Source organism: Melanotaenia boesemani, chromosome 24, assembly GCF_017639745.1.
Source record: "Melanotaenia boesemani isolate fMelBoe1 chromosome 24, fMelBoe1.pri, whole genome shotgun sequence".
NCBI classification, from domain to species: domain Eukaryota; kingdom Metazoa; phylum Chordata; class Actinopteri; order Atheriniformes; family Melanotaeniidae; genus Melanotaenia; species Melanotaenia boesemani.
In genome coordinates this window covers 16,522,504-16,543,001 of record NC_055705.1, presented here as the reverse complement: position 1 = coordinate 16,543,001, position 20,498 = coordinate 16,522,504, and the positions used below count along the sequence as shown (strand labels likewise).

The window sequence follows — 20,498 nt, the reverse complement described above, 5'->3', positions numbered from 1 at the left end:
TTTACAGTACATAAAACCCGTAGTGAACAAATTTTGAGATGTCTTTTTCCCTCGCTTGTCAAATCTTGTTAATATTTTGTACAAACTCAGTGTATTTTCCAGTCTTTGTTGAAACATAAACCATAGTTTGAAGAATTTATTTATTTAAAAACAGGCTTGTTTGGTCTTTGCTTGGTTGCTATTTTCTTTGTCACATCAAAGTAAAAATATAGCTTTTATAGACACATTTATACATGACAGAAAAGCAAATGAACAGATTTTAGTCATTACTAATTAAAAACAGGAGTTAAATATAACTACAGGTGATTCGTTTGCGGTCTGTCATCTTCATTTGAATTCTCTTTTTGTTTGGCTATTAATAGTTTTTGGGTTTAGAGTAATAAAACTATCCCACAAGTAACTGTACTTTTAATTCCTGCTGATATTTTAGAGCCTGTGCTGTACACATGCAATTACTAATATGGGGTAGAAATTAAATATAAAAGACAAGTCCAATCCTTCTGGGTAATAAAAGAAATTACTTTAATCTTCTGCTGTATGAAGCAGCGTCATTAATGTTTCATAAGACACAATTATAAGTGAGCTAGGCACATTTTCTTATATTTCCTCCTCCTCTTTGTTGACAGGAGCCACGGGGCCGCGATACATACCAGAAACCCTCTGAACCCACTCCAGCCTCTAACCTAGAGTCCACCATGAATGGCGTTGGTCACGCTCCAGTTAAAGATTATGCACACAGCAACTCTGGAAGTGGTGAGCACACAGCTGCACACACTCGACAACATGCGTGCTGTTTGTCCATTTGAACTGTCTGACTGTCAACATTGGGCTTGGAGTGTTTGTGTACTCCTGTTATCTGCAGCTGGGTTTGTACACACAGTTTGTTTGTCAGCGTTTGTGCTGTCGTCTCCTTTCAGGTCACCGTAGCCGCCACCTTTTGTATTTGATAGGACTGCATTGCAAAATTGTCACATCTGTTCCAAGCTCCGTCTTTGCATGCAGTTTCAGTCTCACCCCTGCATATTTATAGCAGGAGAAAGGGAAGTCATTAACTTTGTGATTCTGATGTTTTGCTTTTCATGTGCAAAAGATCTGACCTTAGAATCATTACGCTGATGAAACGGCTCCAAAATGGGCCAGATTAGCATGTGGGGGGTATTATGCAGCATGCAAGCTGTTGTGTTAAAACAAGAAAAACAAACTAACTGTTTTAAATTCATTCTTCATCTCCATCTCATACCCCCCCCTTTCTCACCCCTTGGGGTGCAGGGATTTGGAGACACTTCACTTGAGACTCCATCAGCTCGTCATCACATCACAGTATCAGAGTTGGACGGGGGGATGAAGGGTCTGCAGAGATGTTGGAGGGACGTTAGCATGAAGCATTTATGTGGGGATGGGTATTTTATGTGGAGTTGCTTGTACACTGCGCATGAGGAGGATTCATTTTTCTTTGATCTGGTTTTCTCAATGTTTCTGCTAAGCTTTGTATTGACAGTACTGATCTTCAGTTGTTTTTTGTTTTATGTGATGCGTGCATGTATAACTGATTGATATTCAAATATAACATGCTTAAATTAATTTAGGCTGAATTATTTTTGATATTTTAGACTGAATCATCATGGGAGCAGCTAAAACAAACCAAAAGATATTTTAAAATCAACTAAAATAATCAACTTTTGTGTTGTTTAAACAAGAGCTTTGATTTTTTTTTTTTTTTTTTTTTCCTTTTTTACTATTATTTTTGTTTCTCCTCAGCTCCTGTCGCCGCCACCAATGGCAGCTATGGTCACCACAGCAATGATGATGATGAGCAAAGTTTCCCCCCACCACCCTCCCCTGGTACTATGGAGGAAATTAACAGAAAACTACGTCTTACTCTTTCCCGCCACAGGTACATCCTCTATAACCATAATATACTATAATATTGTAATGACAGTATTAAAATTACCCTGTGTGTTGAGAGATAAAGAATTTTAATTACACTAAATGTTACTTAAACTACTAATGAATAATTATTATTCAGTCATCATTTAGCTACAGTCTAGACTGCTAGGTGGCAGTAATTTCAAGTAGGTCTGATAAAATTGTATTAATTTTTTAAATACAGTTGACTTTTTTCCCATTGTACAGTCCTCTGTTCATTTTTTTAAAGAGTTTTTCATGCTGGTTTGGAAAGTGCTGCTTAAGTGGTTTCTTCTCATACATTGCACTCTTTGCACTTTTAAGATTTGTTACGATTAGCATTCATGACAATGGAAAAACCAAATAAATTTGTAAAATAACACGTTACACAAGTTGAAGAGGGAGAGAAGTGGATGCAAAAAAAGTGGAAGATATCAAAAATATTTCTTTCAACTACTCTGATGGCGAAATGCTAGGTCGCTAGCTGACAAAATGTACGACATCTTAGCGTTAGCAAGGACACAGAAGGAATGCAGTATTATGTCTTTCACCGTGACATGGCTACAGCAACATATCCTGGACTCTCTTGTATTTATACACAGCTTTAAGACTATACAGATCAAGACAATAATGTTAGCAGAAACCTAAAAAGAGGAGGTTCTGCAGTGGTTTTCAACTTGAACATGTCACAGTAAAGGAAAAGGTCTGCACATGGGCACTGAACTGTTAGCAGTGAGTTTTCTTCCATATTGTTTTTTTAAGTAGATTAGGAAGGCTGTGCTGGGAACTGATCTAAAGCTCCTAGAGCTAATCGTCCAGAAGAATGCCACACAAGCTGCTGAACATAATTGATCATTTTTCACATCTTCTACACAAAGAGGAAGCAAAGCGTGTTCAGTCAGAGGCTTCTTCAAGTAGCTGCAAGATAAAAAGATGACAGCTTTACCCTCCAGAACAATATGATTGACACTTACTTCTTAGAATAAAAAAAAAACTGCATTTAATTTCCCCTCATGAGATTAAAAAGTTTAACTTCATTTAATAATTATTAAGTAATTATTGGTATTTCATGTATGAGTAAAGTCTTTAAGAATTTGAAGTCTATAAGAGTCATCTTTAATAATATTTAATAATTTAGACAGAAATTTTATTTTGGGTTTAGGTTAAAAATTTTCAGCTTATCTAAAAAGATTTTATGAATAAATTTAAAAACAGCTAGTATACAGTTTACATGTTGCACCAGATTTTATCAGCAGATCACATCTTTGTTTTAGGATAAAATCTTTAGGGATGCAGCAATCAATCTAGTCCAGTTATTAGTAGTACTGTTTACTTTTTTTTCTTCCTTTCCATGGTGAATGTTAACGTGATTGCACCAGACTTGTCTTTATTACCGAGTATATCTGTTTTCATTTCCAAAGAAATCTGTCCATCCATCCCTTTTCCTCTAACCTGAGATTAGGAGGCAGAGGCAACAGGTTTAGACAGGGGAAACACCTGAGATCTCTCTTCCCAGGAACATTCCTGTGGGATCCTAAGGCATTCCCAGATCAGAAGGGATCTTCTATGGAGCTTTGTCCCAACTGGGCATGATTGGGGGGAAAAAAAGAATTGTTAAAAAGCGAAATCAACCGGTCCGGCTTTCAGAATCGGCAAAGAAAACAAACCCCTCGTGATAAAGATCTGTACTGTAACATTATCACCTAGTCCAAACTCTTTAGTTCTATTTACTTAAACAAAAACTTGGGTGGTTAGGAAATCTTAAAATAAATACTTGATGAAAAATCGGCATAATTATGAAACAGCGTCATGCCTTGGAAATCACTTTGAATTCAGTTCGGGAGGAAAATGCATAGAAATATCTTTTTGTTTACAGATTGACTGTGTGTGAGTACATCATGTTATTGATGCCAGAGTCGGTATCTGGCGTTGGTGTAGTCGTTTCCCCTGTAAGCTGAATGGAGACAGTATGTTATTGTTTTACTGAATCATACCATTGGATCAGAGGAAATAAAATGATCTGTTTTCTGTGCGACTTTGTGACTTGCAAATTCTGTTGACTCTTTCTCGTGTTCATATTCTAACAAACAAGTAGTGTGTAAACAATGTTTTTTAATGCAGGCTACAGAGCAGTTGTAACTGATGAACTGATGCGACTGTTGTTTTGCAGGGAGCAGCCCCACACGCCTGCATCTCTCCACCCAGACAGCCAGCATGCCAGTGATAAGGACAACATGCCTCGCAACCGATTGTCCAAGAGCATGGACCTTGGTGAGCTTACAACTGCATGCAAATCATCAGTTTACATGCATAAAAGCACATTGTTGCCAGCCTGAACTGCCATCTTAATCATGGACGGTGTCTACAAACAGCCACAGCAGCAATCACATGCTTCTTATCAGTGTGTTTCTTTGTTGTGATATGTAGCCATCTCCTATTATCTCCCAGCCTAGGGGGGTTTGACCTCATGAACCCATAAGCCCAGGGGCTCTCCAATGCCCTGGGACAACATTTCGTGAATGTGTGTGTGTTTCCTGCATTTATGTGGCTTCCAATCTCATGGCTTGCTCTCTGTGTGTAGATGGCGAGCACGTAGGAGCTGATTTCCTCGTATTAACCCACGCTGACCCATCCCTTCCTTTTTTCTCTCCATTTCTCAGATCCTTTCATCCCTCTTTGCGTCTCACTTTTCTCTATCAGATATTTTCCCTCAGACTTCTTATCTGCGTTATTTTCTTTGATAAAAAAATCTGTGCTCTTTTCTTTTTTTTCCCTTCATCTCCCATCTCTGCTTTTATTTCTGTTTTTCAGTGTCCCCTTCATCTTTGTTTATCTCTCCTTTTCCTTTCAACACTTTGTTTTTCAGCAGATGAGTTCATTGTTGTCGCTCCCTTCTATCTATCTTTTTTTCTTCTCTGCCTCTCTCTGATTTCCAATCCTGGTTCATTAGGTTCGCTGGATTGGCTTTCTTCCTGCAGCGCACGCCTCTGCCACCCAAGCTGATTGGCTTTCATTATGGACAAGGGTGGTCTGCACACACGGCCGCACACGCACAACCACACACTCTCAGCTCTATCCCACTGAGGACCCACTCCAATACCCACCACTATCTGCCTCCCCTCTATGCCTTCCATCTCCATCTCTGCCCATCTCTGCCCTTCGTCCATTTCAATCTGTTTTTTTTTCCTTCTTCTGTGTTATCACTCTGGTTCCATTCATCCCTTCCCTCTCCAAAGTACTCAGAGCAGAAATAAGATGGTTAGCAGAGCTTTGTGTGTGTATTTGGGATTGTGTAAAGATGGCAGGAGCTCTGAACACATACAGGACCTCAGACACCTGACCCTGCCTGGATGGTTTTTATTTAAAGAGACAAATGCGTTTTTCCTCCTCTGAAGTTCCCACACGCCAGCCCTAATACCTACATGTATCTGAGCTTCGGCTGCACCGCAGAGCAGGTTAGCTTTTATTAAACACCACTTGACAGAAGGACGTGAGCAGCTTTTATTGACCCTGATGCCTTAGCAAACACTGTTGATTCGCGGCTTCACCTCACACACAGAAATCCTTCGCCTCTGTCTAGATGTCAAACTCAGAATTTTCTGAATAATGGTGTAAATTTGATCTAATAAATCAGCTGTTGTCGAATGAATGTCCTGAAGTGCTATATGAAAAAGAGTTTTGCTCCTAAATCTAAAAGGTAAACCATAAGAAAACACTCAAAACTTACAACTTTTAAAGATGATCTAACAGGAAGCATTAGTTTTTCTCTCTAATGGATTTATCAATCTAAAAAGCCATGTTGTGCTTTGGAAAATGGTTTGTATGGATCAGCTTTAAGATGCTTAAAGTGCATGGAAACATCAGACCTTTTAGGACTCAGAAGCCTGTAAACAACTCTTTTCACTCTGAGTGATTTTGTGACTCATTAAATTTTAAAAAAAGGAGCTTTAGTTTTTTTGCTAAGATGCGCTGCCAAAATGTGCAAAGATTGGCCTTGCAGAGAAGATGGACAAGCTCATTTTGTTCCTCAGACAGGGGTTGTGATTGCAGTCCTTCATGGAGATCCTGTCAGGAATGTTTTGTGATCTATTATATAACTTTAAAGATTGGGTTTTCACCAAAAGTGAAAAATGATTGACATGCAGTCTGCAGAAATGGTTTGCATGCATAAAACTACAAATCAGGAAAGGTATATGCCAAAAGATCCCCAAATAAGCCTAGCACAAAAAGTATTGATATTTATGTTTTGGTTGATTATTTCTCCCCTTTAATAATAGCAACCCAAAACTTTTCCCTTTTCATATAAAAAATTGCATTTATACAACAACAGAAAGAAAACTAACTCCATGCAGATGGAAAACTCATATCTGGAAATGTTGTAGTGTGCATGCCAGGTCCATAGTGGTAAGAAATATGAAAGACTTTACACAAGTGAGAACTTAGAACAAGTTGTTAAATCCTCAAAACCAGCCTGTCATTGCTGCTTTCAGTATTTTTTTTTCTTCTCTCTCATTATGAGTGAAAACAAGAGCAGCTAAAGAAGATGCTTCTCCTGAATTCAGGAATTAATATAGTTTTTTCTTAGTAAAAATTAAACAAAGCATTTCCACTAAATTAATAATAATGGATTTGATTTGCACAGCCCTTTTCAAGGCACCCAAAGAAAGCCTAATTTTCTTTATATTAAGTTTGTTTTTACCGTGTCTGGGTTGGCACTGGTCTTGAAACAGTTTTTCTAGCTGTGAAAGATGCAGTGTGTTCTCAAACATGGTCTCAGGGAGAGTATTTAACCTAATGAGTTGAAATGAGCCCGTTTAAGTAAAAAATAAAAGACGTGCTCTCAAAACTTGATGATGATCAGAAAGATTTTTTGGCTGCATATAAGATTGTAAGACTTGGTTAAAAAGCTCATTTTTGCTGTGTATTTTTTCTCTCCTGTGATTCCTCTTTTAGTTTTGAGTGCTTCCTTTCTTTCATCTCACACTCGGCACTGTGCCTTCTCTTTTCCTTTATTTTTCCTGCTTTTCACCTCCTTTCAAATACATGCTATCACCAGTAATATGCTTCTGAAGGATTGCATGACTGTACTGACATTGTGTAGTCAGAATCCTGTAATAGTTTAAATGTATATTAGGCTTTAATGTTGTAGACTGGAGGGTAAAAGCCTTCTGCTAGTGGAGGAGAGACCAACTTGGCTGCTGGCCATACAGACTTTTATCTTCCCACCACATAAAAAAAAAGCTTTTTTTTTTTTTTTTTTATCATCTTCCAGGGTCATGTGGCCTGGAATCTTTTTCTTTTTATACCAAACTTGGGAAATATTTCAGCTTTATCTCATCTGACACATGTGGATAAGAAAGATATTTCTGTTTCATTGTCTTGGTTGCTACAGACGTGTCGCTACAGGGTTTTATGAATCTACTTTCTGCTTTTCTATCACTCTTTTTCCCTTCCTCATCTCTGACAGAGAGTCTCACCACTATTTAGTTTGCTCTCTTCCTCTAATATCCCCCCCCACCCTTATTTTCTCTTTGCCTCGCCTTCATCTGTCCGCTGGGAAAATTGACCTCATAAAAAATGAAAAGGATTATTTAAGAGGAATAGCAGCCTAATGAAAACCTATTATTGTATCCCATGGCGCGCCGCCTGCAGTAGCTGCCACCAGTCTGCCGCAATCCTTGTAAGATTAGGTGCTGGTGGGAGGTTTTTGCGTGTTTCTTTCTTTGTCCTTTTATTATTTGTCCCATTGTCTCATCTTTATCTGTTCTCCCTTTCACGCATAATCACAATCTTACCGCTGCTTTTCTTATATTTTGCTTCTTTTTCATTTCCTCTCAGCCTGCTTGTCTTATGTATTTTGCAGGGATTCATTTCCAGAATATGCCAGCACCATTATGTACCAGTAAAGCCATTTATGAAGCAGCACAAAGCAGAGGAATGACCTGGATGCTGTTTTGTGTTTCACTCCGTGTAGCTTGGATAATATTGGGTGTTTAGTGTGTGACTGTGTCTCTGTTGTGTGTCCTAGTGGCTGACGAGAGCAACGTGGGATCACTGGTTGGGCAGGGAAATGGTGAGTCAGATAAAATCTTAACAGATATGCAAAAACTCTAAGAAAATTTCCCCTTTAATTTCCTTGACACACCAATCTACCTCATTTCATCTCATTTCAACAAAGTGTGTAAGGAATCTCATTTTCTGTTTTTCTTTCTATTTGCTGAGTATTTCTTTATACCTCTCTATCTTGCAATCCCTCCCTCCCTTCCTTCTATTGCCAAGCTGACAAAGTTGAGTTGTGAAGCACTTAGCGAGTGAGCCCTCGCTGCTTTATGGCCGTTCAGGCCAGCAAGCTCGCTGCATTCAGTCCTCTCCCAGCCTGACAGTGGCCATATTACAGGACAATTGTTCCAGCTTCGGTTATTTCCTCACATTTCTCTGACCCTGTCTTGTTTTATCTGAACAACGTCTACTTAAAAATAAACTAGAACATAAGATTTAATGTTTTTGTTCATTTTTCACGAAGGAAAAATCACAGTACCCGTCACAATACACTTGAGGATGCCATGATCTCCAAAAAGGGTGAAAATCTAAATATATTTTAGAGCGTTTTAGTGGTATTTGAACACATACAGTGAGCTGGTGGCAGGAAGTAACACAGAAAAGATGCTTACTGGGACTTGTACACTTATAATCTGGGTAAAGTTATAAATGCAGTAGAACTGCTGCAGCGTGGCCTCTCAGATCTGGACTGCTTGAGTATAAGTTTGAGTTTGCACGCTCAGTTGAGCATCTTTGCAGATGTCTGGATTTTAATTGCAAAGTCCAACAGGGAAACAGGACTATTTCTCCTTTTAAACATCCACTCTCTTTTAATTAGACAACAAGGCTTCTATAAGCAAAGAGGCATGACCGACATCATGTTTTGTAAGGAAAGTGTTCTAGCTTCCGTTTCTATCTCTTGCAGATACAGATAGAAATATATAAATTAAATATATTTATTTGTGTATGTAAGTATAAATGATACAGTGGGGAATAATAATTTGATCCCCAGCTGATTTTAGATAAGATTGTGGACCTGCACAGGACTGGAATGGGCTACAAGACCATCAGCAGAAGGCTTGGTGTGATCTAGTGTTAATTTTAATTTTAAATGTAGTCTCAGTTTTAAACATGGTTATTAGTTTTTTTTTTTCACATTTAATCAACCTCATCTTGTTTTCATTTAGTCACGTTTTAGTCGACTATATATCGAGCATTTTAGTCATAACTGTAGTCCAAGAAAACATTATTTTATTTGTCTAGGTTTAGTCAGGACAATAATTTTACCCTTTTTGTTGTCAGTATATTACATTGTTAGTAGTTAGAACATTGTTAAATATAGTTTAACACTGTTAAACTACATTTAACAATCCATTTATAAAACTCACATTTAAAACATAACTATCCTATTTTAAGCAGAAATAATTGCAGGCATTTTTATATTTACATGTATTTATTTATATTAATGTTGATGCCAATTTAAATCAAATGTCCCTGTAAACGTAACCTGAAGACAAACAGAACAACATTTTATGTAACCAAATAAATACACTGGGATACAAACTCCTAGAGTTTGGTTCCCAACCTGTTATAGCTTGGATCCCCATTTTGATTTCACAAAACTCTGGCAACCCCAAACATTCAAAACACAGTTTTACTTACTTTTATACCACATTTAATCTATTTCATGTATCAAAATGTAGGTTAACGTTGTTTTGAATTAAGTGTGGCGTATTATTATTTTATCTAGATTATTTGTTTTAGTACGTTTTAGTTTTTAATTTGCATCCATGTGTTTAGCTGCCCAGGTGTTTTGTGTTCACTATAATTCTCTTGCAGCTCCTAGATTAGCTCATACTTCTGTCTGCTTTAATTAAACTTGCGATCCAACTAAAGACATAGTTGCCCGACCACTATAACGTATCTAAGTTAGCATAGTTTCAACTTCACACACAATTCTGTCAACAAGTGGCTACTATCGCTACAAGCTACGAAGCTAATAAGTTAGCCAGGATTAGTTTGCGGTTGGTTTAACATTATTGTTGGAACATTAAACCGTTGGTTTAATGTTACGTTATAAACAACCACCACCAAACATTTTCTCAACTTACCTCAATGTCTTTGCGGTGAACTGTGACGTGTCTCTTCAGGTTTGTTGTGTTTTTTCCAGCTACCTTGTGCCCACATGTCTTCCCTTCTACTAAAATCAATGTTTATTTAAATATTTTTGTTTAGTTTCCGTTAACGAAATTAACACTAGTGTGAATATTTGAAAATGGAAGAAATTCAAGATAACAATCAGTTGCCCTTGTTCTGGATAGCCATAGAGGCCACATATGGGGTGAGGATGATTCTGAGGAAGGTGAGGGATTACCTCTAGAATTACACAAAATGAGGGGATGATCTCAAGGGAGCTGGGACCACAGTCTTGAAAAAAACCATTAGTAACACACTACGCCTAATGGATGAGATCCTATAGTTCCCACAAGGCTAAAGAAGCCACATGTACAGGCTCATCTGAAGTTTGCCAGTGAACACTTGAATGATTCAGAAAACAGCTGGGAGAATGTGATGTGGTCAGATGAGACTAAAATGAGCTCTTTGGCACCAACTTGTCTCACTATGTTTGGAGGCAGAGAAAATATGACCCCTAGAACAACATCCCTACTGTCAAAAACGCTTTGGGGCTAAGGGTAGAAGAACGGGGGCATGTACCATAGAATCATAGAGAGCCTCCTGACCTCAGCCAGAACATTGAAGATAGGTCATGGAAGGGTCTCCTAGCTTGAAAATGACCCAAACAGTACTCTTAATTGAGCCGCTCCTTATTAAGATCCTGGAGTTAAGATCCCAGGAGTGGCCTAGCCAACCTGTTCCTTAATCCCAGAGAAAATCCGTGGAGGGTACTAAAATGTCAAGTTTCCAAGCAACAGCCTCAAAACCTTCAGCACTTGGAGATCATATATAAGGAGAAGTAAACCAAAATTTCCTGAGATGTGTTCAAACCTGGTTGCCAACTACAAGAAATGTCTGGCCTCTGCTCGCCAGCAGAGGTTCATCCAAACCACTAAGTCACTATTGCTAGTGGATCAAATACTAATTTTACTCAATCAACTACAAATTAATTTATAAACATTATTTAATATGTTATTTCTAGATTTTTTGTTGGTATTCTGGAGTGTGCATGTCTGCTAAGCCTGTTGCCGGTGGAGTAGAAATGGCCTGAGGACCATTGCTGACCTCAAATCCCCCATGCTGAGCATTCCCACAAGTGGCTTCAGCTCCACCCTCCTCTTCCTCTCCCTGACACCCACCCCACCCCCTCCCTATCCTGCTGTGATTATCCCAATATTTCTAAGCGCCTATAAAAAAGCCTACAGGCCCATGATAAATAAAGCGATCCATTTCTTCACTGCAGCCTTCCTTTCTTCTTATGTTTTCCTTTTTTCATCCCTCCACTAGTTGACATCTTGGCTAATGCGTATTGACAGAGCTTTTGCGTGTTTTTCATTTTTGCTGATGCAGTGTATTTGCTCAGCTTCCTTTGCCATACCGCACCCCACTCAACCACCCGCCCTCCTAAGTGGCCTCAGTGTTTCTTTATGGGCTTTGACATATTTCATTAGGCGGATGGTCTTAAGGGGCCTGCCTGGATTCTTTAATCTTGCTAAAACCCTTTTTCCTCTCTGGCTGAAGCTGCTTCGAGGTGAGCTTCACTCCTCTAACTCTCGCTGACTTTCTTCTCGCTCCATCTTTCTCTCTGTCACTTACTCAAGCTATTCCACCCTCTTTCTTTCTCTGTCTTGAATCTCCAGTCTTATGACTCTTCCTCTTCAATACAGCTTTGCGGTTTAAGAATTTTGTTTTTGCTTTTATCTTGGCAACAACTTGTCGTTTCCATCTTCTTCCCAACGGCATCTCTCTTGATTTTTTTTTTTTTTTTTTTTTTGTCTCCTGCTTTCTGTCGCCAGCCTGATCCCCATTTTTTTTTAGCATCCTCTCTCAATCCCAAAAAGCCATCCTTCTTTCTTTCTTTTTTTATCCTTCTCTCTGTCCTACATCCAATTCTCTCTTTATTCTCAGTTTGGATCTCTGTCTCTCAACAGGCTGATCCTTTTTTTAGTAACGCTCCCCTTTCCCTCTCTCAGTTGCAGCTGTGTCTGTTCCAGCTTTATGTGATTATGGTGAACATGTTCCAGTCTTGGAGTTTCCTCTACTGAGTTAGCACAAGCCCAGCATTTCCCATTGTGTTTTATAAAAGTATATATGTGTGTGTGTGTGTCTAAAATGTGCATGTGAACACCCTGCAGACAGCCAGAGGAGTAATGAACAGATATCCCTACATTCATCCCTCCAGTTCTCTCCTTCAGTGTCTAACATCTCCCCTGGCAGCAGGCTGCCCTCTTACAACACACATGGGAGGTCATCCAGCTCTCACACCCACCCTCACACACATTGTATATATACACAAACATAGGCAGCTAAGCCTGGTGTATACTTGCTGATGCATTTCTATATGTATACATACCTTTTCTAATTATTATTTTTATTGATCATTCTGGATGTTCAGTGGCTAACAGCTAACCTCTGCACAATTAGGCTTTAAAAGCCATTCTATAAAAAACTCTCCTTTCTTTTCCTTCTCAGTTTGTAACAGACTTTTGCACCGATTTCCAAATTGCATCACCCCATCTCTGTGTCTCCTTTCATAGTTCAATACATCTGATATGTCTTTCTTAAAATTCTTGCATTTGTACCGATCTGAAATGATTGTTTTTATTTGCTCCTTGTCAGAGTAAATAGCAAGCATTTAACTTTTACTTTAATTTCAGTGCTTTACACCAGAAATACACATTTGAAACAGGTTGACAATGTTATAACAAAGTAATTAACCAGCTACAAACGTCTGTATTTTGAGGTTGAAGATCTGGTGGTGTTATAAGTTGTTGTGTAAGAAAATCAAAGGTCAATTACCAAAAACATACATATATATATATATATATATGGTATCTAATCACTTACTAAAATAACAGTTGTGTTTTTATTCTCTTAGAATGAGCCATTTATATTAACTAGTCGTGGATCCACTTACAAGGCAGCTGCCATATTTGTGCTACCAGTTTTACTACGGTGTCTCTAAATGGGCAAACAACTCTGTGTGTGAAGTGAGAACCCTCTCAGCTTAAAAACTGGAGTGCCAGCTTCGTTTGATAGGTGTGAGAGCACCGTTTGGGATAAGTAACGCCTTAAAAGAACCATAGAAGAAGACAGTACATGTATATAAATTTAAGTAGTTGCCTGTAGTGCATTCATCTGCACCTGAGGCCACTCAGTCATCTTGTAAATAAAAACATGCTTATATGCGGAAAAATTTTGGCCACTGAAGGCCACCGTCCATTTGAAGTCATTTCTATGCCCGTATTTACCACAAGATGACAGTAATTCTTACACATTGTACCTTTAAACTTAGATCAGCCTCTGAAAGCACTTACTGTTGTATGTCTCTTATTTCATCTTCATATTAATGCATTTTTATTAGCGTTTTCAGGCTAGTTTTCACTCTCAAGTCCTCATATATTAGTGCGTTACCAGAAAACTTTAATATCAGTTTTCAACCTGCAGGGTAGGCCTGGGGTGATACTGCAGTTTTTCCTCAATAAAAAGTACTGTATTATGTGTTGTAAGACATAGGCATGATATTTTCTTAACCTTAACCAAGTACTTTAAATGCAAAATGAAACATAAGTAAAGTGAAATATAAAAGGACCTTCAAACTGTCCTATCCAGATCCAGAAACAAGGATGTTGCATTTACATTGTCTAGGCGTTAAATCTCTGCAACCAGGTGCAAACTTGGTCATACAGGAAACAGCACTTGAATTGCTGCACTTTTTCACTGCAGGTGCTTATTAACCAATGTAGCATCAATCTGTTCACAGCATTTCCACTCTACTTGGAAGTATTTAGTTGTATGATAGACCTCTTACAATCATCCTATAGGACTGGGTCACATCCTTTAATGTCAGCTCTCTTAAATAACACAGATTTAGGAAGCTTCAGAAGATCTTGCTGTGTTTTTAGATGGTTTAGTGGTCAGTGAAAGTCTCAACATCCATTGCATTTTGCAGATTTGTATTTATGTGTATCCCTGAATGTATAATTTTCCCTTGCCTAAGCATTTTTATCAGCTATGTGTTTACAAATGGCACCTGTCCCACTCCACACATTTCTTCTTAGCCTTCATCCATACTCCGCCACCCCCGCTGCGGAGCTGTAATCCAGTAGAGGTAGGCAGTAATTATGAAATGGCCTTTTAAGTCTCCTCCACTTATTAAAGTGATTCATCTAGGTGGAGGCTAAATACATACAACCCATATGTCCCCATTCCCTCATACATCTAAATAGCTAAACGCAATTACTGCCAAAGCAACGCCTCCATCCAGCTTCTTCCTCCTCTTCTGATATAGCTGAGTGCATACACAGTGACGAGAGTGATGCTTAATGATTGAACTGGTCTTTAAGTGGTATAGAGTTTTGATTTGTTATAAAGTGAATTAGATTTGTCTTTACAAGCTGTACATTTGTATAAAGCAATTTATACATTTAAAGTCAGGTCAGATAATTGGACAATGGTTGCTTTGCTGCAACTTTTAAGGGAAAAGCTTGTATTTTTCTAACTGCCTTTCAATCCCATGAGAAAGTGTCGCTTTGAAATAGATTGGATATTTATCTGACTTAGTATTGCATAATAAAGTGACCCGGGTCGGATTTGAAAAAAATCCAATTTGTGCTGTTCAGACTGTAATAAAAACATCCAACAAGTGGGCAAAGAAGTCTGACTGTAGTGTGAATGAAGCCTGAGGCGCCGCCTAACAGTGGCTAACTTGGCTTCCATCTTGTATCTTACCTCTTTTCTGAGCTCTCTCCAGTGGGTATAAATCAGTCTGATATTGACGCTTATCTCTTGCTCTGTCACTTTCTCTCTTTCTTTTCATTGCTGCTTCTGATAATGTCCACTTGTGTTTCTTTGATTAATCAGCAACAGTCAGTATTCAAAACGGCCAGTAACACACTGTTCCCTATCCAATTATCCAATTGCTGGTGTCTTATACGTTGCGTTAAGCGAAACTCAGCTGTGATGCTCCAAGCTGGAACACAAAGTTGCAAACCACAGTTTCTCAGCCTCGGGATGCTGCAGGACAACAACAGCTCCAGAAATGTATATAATAAATTTTACTGCACCATTAAAACAAGTCAGAAACACATATTTTTAAAGTCAGGAAGTTACACAGTGGCATTTTAATTCTAAATTCTGATTAATTTTTCTAAGATCAATTTTTTTGCATGTTGTGTTCACATTATAATTTATAGAAACTGCTATCAGACTCCAGTATTAACAGTCTATGATACTGAAATGACCTGCACAGAAGACGAGCTGTCACACCTAGAACACTATGTTTACAGATGCTACAAGTTAGCATGTACTAATTATGAATTTGTTGTTCAATTGGGGCCATCAAAATTATGATATAATATTGTTTAATCCATTATTTACATGTGATTTTGATGGTTGTGCCTCCTCCAGTGCAGCATTGCAACATCTCTTTCTAACTTGAGTGATGCAAATGCAACATGGCTGTTCAGACTGAGATTTGGGAAACATCGGATATGTATCCATTTTAATACCGCGTTTAAAAGTGGCCTGGGTTGAAATTGGAATAAATCTGATTTATACTAATTGGACTGTCATTAAAGAATCAGATATGGATCACACAGGGGCAAAAAGTCAGATTTGGGCGGCTTTTGTCTGGAGTGTGAACATAGCCTAAGCAAAACTGAACTGGTAGCTGATGTAACTGATGTCACCAAATACTGTACTTTATATTCAGTACAAAAACATTGTACATTTTTTTATTTATAAAACTTTAAGTTCTTTACCCATTGTTAGGTAGGTAGCACTAATTTACTATCCTCTCAGGTCATAGCAGGACAAATAAGTCCCCGATTACCTACAAGGCTTAAACTATCCATTCATTGAAATACAATTGTTAAAACCATTTAAATTATTTTGTGACAGCAGAGGGAAAGCTTCCTGTCTCTCATAACACTGTATTTATACTTCTTTTGGATTAAATTCAGTAACCTCTGTAAAGCGGGGTGACACTGAGATCAGGCTTTGTTTTACAGGTGTGTAGAGTTTATGTGTGTTTTTACAGCAGAATGCAGGTCAGGGCCTGTTTTACTGGTTTCCAGAACAACAGCTTTAGGTTTTATTGGCTGATCCTGAGATTAGATATAAGATTGAAAAGTGTGTGTGCCTTAGATGTCAGCTTGCTGTAAGCCATGTGGTGATTTGTGTGTGTGTGCGCGCGTGTGCTCCTTGTACCTAATTCAAAGAGCTATAGCCAGGAGCAGCAAGCCCCTGCTCACTAGTTGGCTTAAGTGTCTCCTTGGTTACACTCTGTCAACCATTTCTTACACAAACTCGGAGACCTTGCCTCCAGCAGTTTTGATGGAGAGGGCATGGTCCTGTAACCGTGGCAACCTTTTGTCAGTCTGCAACAAAGCTGTTTGCTGTGAAGTGCATTGTAGTCCAGTTGATGGGTAAGTGTTAAGATCCTGCTTCCCCAGTGGGAAAAGGAGCTCAGAATTGGCTTTAAGGGTTTGGTAGCTATATAAAATTATTCAGACAAAATATAAAAAGAAAATTGATCGTTTTTCTTCAATAAAGCTGCGTCATCGAATAGAGTTTCAGTCCCCTTCGGCAAAATGAGACCCCAAGGCTATATTCCAGGCAAATATATCCATGCTGTCTCTTTAATGCAGATAGGAGAGCAACCATACTAGTATATGTATCACATTGTGATGTGTGTGGGTTAGGCATGTGTACAGGTAAACATCTGCAGATGTGATATAGTGCAGGCACTAAATCATGTAAGCAGTGAATGTTGCTGTGTAGGTAATTAAATGTGTTTGCTATAAGCTGTAAGTGCTATTTTGCAGTGATAATTGGCAGGTTCTTTGTTTCCAGCTATAGTTTTACCTCACAGATGCTCTTTGATTGCATCTTCAAGAATTCCTTTGCTAATCCAGAGCTGAGTAAGTCGTGTTTTATTCTAAACATTGTATCCACTGTAAATGACTGTTTAATGTCATCATTTCATGTTTTTACACCAAAAGTAGCATGTTTGGACAGATTTTTTCTTTCTTTAAACTTGGCTACACCCAAATCTATTCCATTGTCAGCAGTATTGAACGGTGTAAATGCCATATCCTCTTGGATGTGTCAGGCTATGATTATTGTTATGGCCCATTTTGTGATAATTAATTTGTGTTGTGAGCATAAATGGGCCTTTAGTGGCCAATTCACTTTAGCATTACACTCAAAAACCAGATGTTGGCAGGAATGTGCGCATCATTTTTTGTACTTGAGTTCATTCAGTCGTATGTTAGATTATATTCATGTTTACGTTTTAGTTGTTTTTCTTTTGTTTTTGTCCTGTGTTTGCCACTTTGCTCCGGGGTTGCTGCTGTTTATAGTGCTTGATAATTTAAAATGCTTTGCTTAGCTTATCTGAGCTGAGATGTTTGATGTTTTTTTATTTCTTTTAAAATTAAATGGTGCATCAGCAGGCAAATAAGGGTATGAATGAAAATATGCTTGTGTAAGTGCTAAAACAAACACGATTGAGCAAAGTTGTGTGGCAGTTAAGTTGAGGAAGGTTCAACTTTTTTGGAAAATACAGTTGTACTTTTGTTTAACTTTTAACTGGAGGCACATTGTTTTCTACTTCAATGAGCCACCTGATCTGAAACTCACCTAAAAGCTGCTATTTGCTAACCGTGTAAGATCAAAGCAGCGTAACAAAGTGAAATCGTGATGTTATAGCTGGAGCTGGAATTGAGGGGCATTACACCTATGAAGGGCATTGCCCATCATCGTGGCCTTTTTGGCTGTTAGGTTGTTTGTCAAATATGTGCACCAGCTTGAGTCAGTAGCAATCAGGCAGACATGATGCGAACGGATCCACGAGAGCATCTGCTGGCACAGCGGGCAACGATATGTGATAAACGCTGATTTCACCCTCCATTGGATTGAGCTGGCAATGATAGCCACCTCTCCCCCCACTCATCCATCCCATTAAACCCTCATTATTCATTTACCTCCAGCTTCAACCGCCTGACATGCATGAAATAAGTGTGCGCAAACACACTCCAACACAAGTGAACTGTGCTCATATTTCTTCTCCTTTTTCATCTAAGGCGGTCAAGGACACACACCACTATCTCATACAGGCAGGATCATGACAAATTTTTCTCACTTGGAACAAAATTCTCACATTTTTTAGATAAATACACATGAGCCCACGTGCCCAGGCACACACACACTTTTCTCTGTATAGTGCTGCAGTGCTCTGGCAAGAAGCTTAATTCTATCAGGCTGTGAGCTGGACAGCCATAATTACATTTGTGACACAAATCCTGTCTCTCAAATTGAGCGTTTTATTCCTGAGCGTTCCCCCCTCTCTATTTATAACCCCTTATTCCCCATAAATCCCACTTCCTCTCAGAAAGTCAATTTAGGACTTAAAAGGCAGCAACGCTCCGCTTACTTTTCCTTCCTTTGACTCTATCGCCGCTTCAGTTTCACTTCTCCCTTTTTTCACTGCACTTCGAAGATTTGAAGCCTCTGAGATGACAATAAATGTATGTCTTTAGCAGCGGGGGGGCCACGATGCGAGAAAGTCATTCCTATAGAAAAGTTTCAGATGAAGTAAATGGTCCTCACACCCCGATTAAACAGCTGTTTGAAAGAACTTCTCTAACCCTTTTTGCCCATTTGTCCTTCAATTCCTCCTAGAGTCTGTGCATCAGAGGCCTCTTTGACAACAGATTATTCTTCATGACATTTACTCTCTTTTGTCCTTTGTTTAATTTCCCCCCTTTTGTCCTGGTATCTTTTCCCAGTGATTCCTTCTCCCCCTCCTCCTCAGTCCCCTGCTGATTCAGCTCTGGCCTTCACCGCATCTCCCCTTTCTTCCTCTCGCCAGTGGAGGCCGAACCCAAGTACAGTGGATGATAGTTAATTTATTCCTCCTCTCTCTTGCTTATGTATGAGCCTCTTAGTTTCCATATTACCACTCCTCACCTGTCTCTACACCATTCTACATCATTCATCCTTTCATTTTCCTCTTCCTTATTTAATTTTCATTGCATCATTTCATAAAAAAAAAAAAAAGTTGTGGCTAGTTTTGTTTTCAATATTAAATCATCAAGTTCATTTATGGTTTTGCAACCTAATCAGTGCTGTTTTACATATATATTTAATCTAAGTTGCAAACTAACAAGATAAAGGAATTACAGCTTCCACTGCAAGAAAAATGAACAAAACAATAATAAAGGGAGGGGAAGCCAAAATTCCAGAGTTAGTGTGACATAAAACTAATTTATTTTGTTTCATTCAGATTATTTTGCAGACATAAGCACTTACTGCAAAATAAGAAACTTATATTTAATTTTTAAAGGATGAGCCTAAGATTAATTTCACTTATGCTGCCAGTAGACACAGATGGCGTTGCACCTTCTAATCATTTAAACTTATTCAGTTTTAATCCAAACTAAATTTGCCCTAAATTGAATTTTAGGAAACATTGGTTTTTAGAGAGTTTAATGCAGATGCCCTTTAATGAAATAAGGAAACAACTGTAGGAGATGTGTATAAATGTAATGCTTTGGAGGCAGCTGAGCTAAATTTCACTAAAAGCTTATCATCTCAATAAGATTATTCTGTCTCATTTTAGCAGTGGCTGCATAGCTAATTTGGACCAAAACTCCCCCCATTTATCAGCCAGGCTTCTTTTTTCCCCCTCACTGATTCCCTCTACTCCTTTATTTATGGAAAGAAAGAATATAAGCTTTAGGGTGAATTTTGGTTATGACTGGGGCCCCTTGTGCGCTATATAATTTTAAACTTGTATCAAACATCTTTTTTTTCTCAAACAAGTGAATAAGTATAAATATTTCAGGTCTGTTCATTAAGAGGAAATTTGCTGATAGTTTCCAGATTAGCTGGAATCTAACCTAGAGCCACATCTTAACCAGTCTAACTGACTATGATCCATGCAAATACCCTTTATTACATGCTGCAGGAATGGAATTAGACCTTTAAGGACATATGAATCTTGTCAAATCTCTACAATTCCCATATTACTTTTTGTTTCCTTTCTATCACAGAGCCCTCGGATGGAGGAGCAATGGGCCCAACACTCGGCCTCTGGAAGTCCAGCTCCTTGGAGAGCCTCCAGACCGCTGTCTCCGAGGCCAAACACAGTCGCATCCAAGCTCAGGTGCCCTTTCATCGCCCACGACCCCACATGGTCCGGGGGCGAGGATGCAACCAGAGTTTCCGCAACGCCATCGACAAATCCTACGAAGGACCTTCGGAGGATGGTAAAACTTCTCAGCTCAGATTCGAATGCAGGCCTGCCGGAGGCAATAAACAAGAGAGAAACAAAACAGAACCATGCGTTATACAGAATGCTCCTTTAAAAAAGC

The 20,498-nt window shown here is 38.7% G+C and overlaps 1 protein-coding gene across 3 annotated transcripts in view; it reads left to right on the top strand.

The window, feature by feature from the left end:
* pard3ba (par-3 family cell polarity regulator beta a) overlaps window positions 1-20,498 on the top strand; it is a 175,776-nt gene that overhangs the window by 87,344 nt on the left and 67,934 nt on the right. For all 3 annotated transcript variants that reach the window (XM_041978552.1, XM_041978551.1, XM_041978553.1), the window contains 5 exons: window positions 627-753; window positions 1,759-1,894; window positions 4,076-4,176; window positions 7,934-7,978; window positions 20,178-20,393. In XM_041978552.1, the coding sequence (XP_041834486.1) occupies window positions 627-753; window positions 1,759-1,894; window positions 4,076-4,176; window positions 7,934-7,978; window positions 20,178-20,393 (625 nt within the window). The remainder of the gene's footprint in view (window positions 1-626; window positions 754-1,758; window positions 1,895-4,075; window positions 4,177-7,933; window positions 7,979-20,177; window positions 20,394-20,498) is intronic.